Source organism: Moschus berezovskii, chromosome 4 (assembly GCF_049115385.1).
Source record: "Moschus berezovskii isolate FMDL1 chromosome 4, NW_MosBer_1.0, whole genome shotgun sequence".
Classification (NCBI taxonomy): domain Eukaryota; kingdom Metazoa; phylum Chordata; class Mammalia; order Artiodactyla; family Moschidae; genus Moschus; species Moschus berezovskii.
This window is the reverse complement of record NC_142463.1, coordinates 112,292,875-112,298,874: the sequence shown is the minus strand read 5'-3', so window position 1 is coordinate 112,298,874 and position 6,000 is coordinate 112,292,875. Positions and strand designations below refer to the sequence as shown.

At 37.8% G+C, this 6,000-nt stretch overlaps 1 protein-coding gene across 2 annotated transcripts in view; it reads left to right on the top strand.

Annotated features, from left to right (window-relative positions):
- The first annotated feature begins 624 nt into the window (after positions 1 to 624).
- FCRL5 (Fc receptor like 5) overlaps positions 625 to 6,000 on the top strand; it is a 57,480-nt gene continuing 52,104 nt past the window's right edge. For both annotated transcript variants that reach the window (XM_088835913.1, XM_088835911.1), the window contains exon 1: positions 625 to 765. In XM_088835913.1, coding sequence (XP_088692039.1) covers positions 735 to 765 — 31 coding nt within the window. In that variant the 5' untranslated portion in view covers positions 625 to 734. The remainder of the gene's footprint in view (positions 766 to 6,000) is intronic.

Here is a 6,000-nt window from a genome sequence, read left to right as displayed (position 1 = left end):
GAAATAAGAAAGGATTCTTATATCAATTTATTTATACATGTATTTTATCTTTTACATTTACTCCAATGTAATATTAGTATAAATACCAATCTATTCCCCACTTTTTTCTCTTCACATTGATCAAGGCTATCTTGCTTTCTTACATGTGCAAGCTTATCTCATTCGTAATGTCTTCATGGTGTATCATTATTTAGATGTATCAGAATATTCTTAAGTGGTCTTATGTTTATTTTGGAGAAGGAAATGGCAACCCACTCCAGTATTCCTGCCTGGAGAATCCCAGGGACAGAGGAGCCTGGTAGGCTACAGTACATGGGGTCATAAGAGTCAGACACAACTTAGTGACTAAACCACCACCATGTTTATTCAGTCCTATAATGTTTCTTCCAGTGTTTAGCTATTATGAATAATGTCATAATAAACATTATTTTAGAGCTATCTTCCATGCTTTCCTTAAGGCATTTTTCCAGCAATAGAAATGTGGTGTCAAAAACCCTAACATTTATTTTTATCACTTTGATCACAGGGCAGGAAACTTTGATTAGTAGTTAAAGATGGGTACTCCCACTTCCTTTTTTCTAGTTTACTAATGCATCCTGCTCTTTGAGAAAGCTATTTCACAGATGACTTTCTTAGGGCTAGGGTGACAGTGTACAATTGTGAGATCAAGGACAAATGCGCTATTGTTGAGAAAGCTTCTCTTTTGGCCTCAGCCCTGGGCAGACCAAGTCTTCATGCTGCTGTGGGTATCACTGCTGATCCTGGGTAAGTAGAACAGCTCAACATGGGCCCTGGGTGGGGTTAGGACAGAATCTCTCTACCACAGACCTGGCTTTTTTGGGGGGCTCAGTCCCTGCTCAAAGATTCCTGCCTCAAGAGATCATGTTCTCTGACTTCATCATATAGCTCAGAGATTCTTTTGAGGCTGCAAGAGTGGTCAGAGCTTCAACTTTACAGAGAAGGAAACCACAGTGACCACATCACTTAAGGGATTATTCATTTTTTTCTACAAAAAAATACTGCATCATGAAGTGCAGCAAGTGTATTCTGTTTGCTTGTTCATATGGTCTCATTCAGAGAAGACCTTACCTTTCTGTCTGCAAAGGAGGAGTGTTAGTTTCTTATGTGACAATCCCAGACTGTGGTGCTGGTCATGGGAAGGCAAGTTTTCTAAGACAAAAGATGTCTCCTTCTTTTGCACACAAATGCAAACGATATCAGTGATTGGCAGTTAAAGAGCCCAAAGAAGGGGAAATGAAGACAGGGACTCACAGAGGGAAGTGGGCAAGGCAAGGGAAAAACCTAAGATGCTTGAAATTTTTCTTTTCCCCTTCAGGTTTATTGAAGCATAATTGACAAATCAAAATTATTTGTATTTAGGATGTGTAAGATGTCTTGTTACACATATATTATGCAATAATTACCACAGTTAGCTAGTTAACATTCCTCTCACTTCACATAGTTAGTCACCTTGTGTGTGCAGTAAGAACACTCGGGATCAACTCTCTTAGCAAATTTCAACTTAACATTAACTAGCCACCGTACTCTACATTAGATCTCCAGTACTTCTTCATCTTACAACTGAAAGTTTATTCCTTTGACCAACGTGTCCTCAGTTCTACAGCGTACTCACTGCTGGCAAACACCATTTTAGTCTCTGCTATTGTGAGTTTTTCAGATTGCACATGTAACTGAGATCATGTAGTATTCATCTTTCTCTGTCTGGCTTATTTCACTCAGCATAATGTCCTCCAGGTTTATCCATATTGTCACAATGTCAGGATTTCTTTCTTTCTTTAAAAGCTGAATAATATTCCATTGCATATTTGTGTGTGTGTGTATACACATACCACTTTTTGCTTATCCATCCAACAAGACAGCCGTTTAGATTGTTTCAATATTCTAGCTACTGTGAATATTGTGGTAATGAATATGGGAGTGCAGGAATCTCATTGAGATACTAATTTCATTTCCTTCATATATATCCAGAAGTGGGATTACTGGATCATATGATAGTTTTACTTTTAAGTTTTTAGGAACTTCCAAACTGTTTCTGCTTTATGACTGTGTGAATTATATTCTTTCCAACAATGTACAAGGTTTCTTTATCAACACTTGTTATCTTTTATCTATTTGATAATAGCCAATCTAATTAGTGTGAGGTGCTATCCCCTGGTTTTGTGTTTCCCTGATTCTTACTAATGTTTGAGCATCTTTTTATAAACTTTTGGAGATGTGTACATCTTCTATTGAGAATATCTATTCATATTCTTAACTGTTTTTTAATCAGGCTATTTGTATTTTGCTGTTTATTTGTTAAAGTTCCTTAGACATTTTAATCTCTTATTGGATTTTCTTTTATTTTGGATTTTCTTTTATATTGGTTTTCTTTTTCCCCCATTTCATAGGTTACTCTTTATATTGTTGGCTATTTCCTTTGTTTGCAAAAGTTCTTATTTTTGATGCAATCCCATTTGTTCTTATTTTTGTTGCCTATGCTTTTGGAGCCATATCCAAAACTCATGTCCCAGGTCAATGCCAAGAAGCTTTCTCCCTGTGTTCCCTTTTAGCAGTTTTACAGTTTCCAGTCACACATTTAAGTCATCTATTTCAAGTTGACTTTTGTATATGATGAGATACAAGAATCCAATTTTATTTGTTTTCATGTGAAAATTCAGTTTTCACAGAGTGATTTATAGAAGGAACTGTTCTTTCCCCTTTATGTGTTTTTGGTACAGAATTTGAAGATCAGTTCACTTCAGTTAGTTCAGTCGCTCAGTCATGTCTGACTCTTTGCCCGTGAACTGCAGCACACCAGGCCTCCCTGTCTATCACCAACTCCCAGAGTTTACCCAAACTCATGTCCATTGAGTCGGTGATGCCATCCAACCATCTCATCCTCTGTCATCCCCTTCTCCTCCTGCCTTCAATCTTTCCCAACATCCGGGTCTTTTCAAATGAGTCAGCTCTTCGCATCAGGTGGACAAAATATTGGAGTTTCAGCTTCAGCATCAGTCCTTCCAATGAACACCCAGGACTGGTTTGCTTTAGGATGGACTGGTTGAATCTCCTTGCAGTCCAAGAAACACTCAAGAGTCTTCTCCAACAGTACAGTTCAAAAGTATCAATTCTTTGGCACTCAGCTTTCTTTATAGTCCAACTCTCACATCAATACATGACTACTGGAAAAATCATAGCCTTGACCAGACGGACCTTTGTGACAAAGTAAGGTCTTTGTTTTTTAATATGCTGTTTATGTTGGTCATAACTTTCCTTTCAAGGGGTAAGCATCTTTTAATTTCATGGCTACAATCAGCATCTGCAGTGATTTTGGAATCCAAAAAATAAAGTCAGCCACTGTTTCCACTGTTTCCTCATCTATTTGCCATGAAGTGATGGGACCGGATGCCATGATCTTAGTTTTCTGAATGTTGAGCTTTAAGCCAAATTTTTCACTCTCCTCTTTCACTTTCATCAGGAGGCTCTTTAGTTCTTCTTTGCTTTCTGCCATAAGGGTGGTGTCATCTGCATATCTGAGGTTATTGATATTTCTCTTGGCAGTCTTGATTCCAGCTTGTGTTTCCTCCAACCCAGCATTTCTCATGATGTGCTCTGAATATAAGTTAAATAATCAGGGTGACAGTATACAGCCTTGACATACTCCTTTTCCTATTTGGAACCAGTCTGTTGTTTCATTTCCAGTTCTAACTGTTGCTTCCTGACCTGCATACAGGCTTATCAAGAGGCAGGTCAGGTGGTCTGATATTCCCATCTCTTAAAGAATTTTCCACAGTTTATTTTGAAGATCCATTGACTATAAAAGTATGGATTCATTTCTAGGCTCTGTTCTGATCCATTGATCTATATGTCTATTTTTATGCTACATTTGATTGTTTTTCATTGGAAAATAATTGTTCTATAATATTGTGTTGGCCTCTTCCATATATCAACATGAATAGTTTTGATTATTACCACAGCTTTGTAATAGTTAGAAGTCAGAAATTATGTTTTTTCCTAGTTTTGTTCTTTTGGCTCAAGATAGTTTTGACTTTTGGGGGTCCTTTGACTTTTGGGGGGTCCTTCAGATTTTTTTTCTTTGTGATTGCTATGGGACCTGTATAAAATAAAAGAATTTAAATTAAGAAATTTATTTAAATCAAGTATTAAAACTCTATCCTTTAATTATCTTCCCTTTCATTATAGATATCACAATTTACATACTTTTACATTGTGTATACATTAACAAATTATTGTAGCTATAGTTAATTTTTAGTCCTTTTGTCTTTTAAATACTTTTGCTAGAGTTAAAAGTGTTTTACATACCACTATAAAGGATTTTATGAACGTTTCAGTTCAGTTCAGTTCAGTCGTTCACTCGTGTCCGACTCTCCGCGACCCCATGAATCACAGCACGCCAGGCCTCCCTGTCCATCACCAACTCCCGGAGTACAACTTCCCCTCAAACTTCATATATTAAAATTTTGACACTGAAGGTGATAGTATTAGGAGATGGAGGTGCCTTTGGGAGATGATTATGTCATGAGGATACAACCATCATAAAAGAGATTCAGTTCAGTTCAGTTCAGTCACTCAGTCGTGTCCGACTCTCTGCGACTCCATGAATCACAGCACGCCAGGCCTCCCTGTCCATCACCAACTCCCGGAACTCATTCAAACTCATGTCCATCGAGTCGGTGATGCCATCCAGCCATCTCATTCTCTGTCGTCCCCATCTCCTCCCACCCCCAATCCCTCCTAGCATCAGACTCTTTTCTAGTGAGTCAACTCGTCGCATGAGGTGGCCAAAGTATTGGAGTTTCAGCTTTAGCATCAGTCCTTCCAATGAACACCCAGGATTGATGTCCTTTAGAATGGACTGGTTGGATATCCTTGCAGTCCAAGGGACTCTCAAGAGTCTTCTCCAACACCACAGTTCAAAAGCATCTATCCTTCAGTGAGCAGCTTTCTTCACAGTCCAACTCTCGCATCCATACATGACCACAGGAAAAACCATAGCCTTGACTAGACGGACCTTGGTTGGCAAAGTGATGTCTCTGCTTTTTAATATGCTATCTAAGTTGGTCATAACTTTCCTTCCAAGGAGTAAGCGTCTTTTAATTTCCTGGCTGCAATCAGCATCTGCAGTGACTTTGGAGCCCAAAAAAATAAAGTCAGACACTGTTTCCACTGTTTCCCCATCTGTTTCCCATGAACTGATGGGACCAGATACCATGATCTTTGTTTTCTGAATGTTGAGCTTCAAGCCAAACTTTTCACTCTCCTCTTTCACTTTCAAGAGGCTTTTTAGTTCCTCTTCACTTTCTGCCATAAGGGTGGTGTCATCTGCATATCTGAGGTTATTGCTATTTCTCCCGGCAATCTTGATTCCATCTTGTGCTTCTTCCAGCCCAGCGTTCCTCATGATGTACTCTGCATTTAATTCTTAGTCCTTTATAAATTTATTTTTCATTAAATGAATATATTCTAGTACTTTCATTTCTAAATGGCTTCTCCATTAGATATTTTTAAAAAATTTCAGAGGTTCCTCTTTAAAAATATATGTATTGATTACATACTATCATAGCTTAATCCCAGGGATACAAGAAAGCATTCATATAAAGCTTTATTCTTTTCCTTTTTTATTATTGTCATGCAGATTATATTAATGATATAACCCCCTCAAATATTTTGGTACACTTATGTAACGTCTGTGGTCATTTCCTTTGCTCAGTACAGTTTACTCTCACACTTGTGCTTTTGAATGGCAAATGAACTAACACGGGTATCACACTGCTGTATATTGTAGTGTACTAACACAGGACATACGTAGGGTTTTACATAGTTCCTGTGACATCAATTAAAAGAAAATTGTATTACATCTGCCTTTTATTTTTATGGCATTAGATAGACAAGTGTTTTTCTTTGTTGATGTTAATATGAACTACTTTCTGGAATCCCTAGTATTCAAGCTGAAGAACTCCTCCTACAATTCCTGTGAGG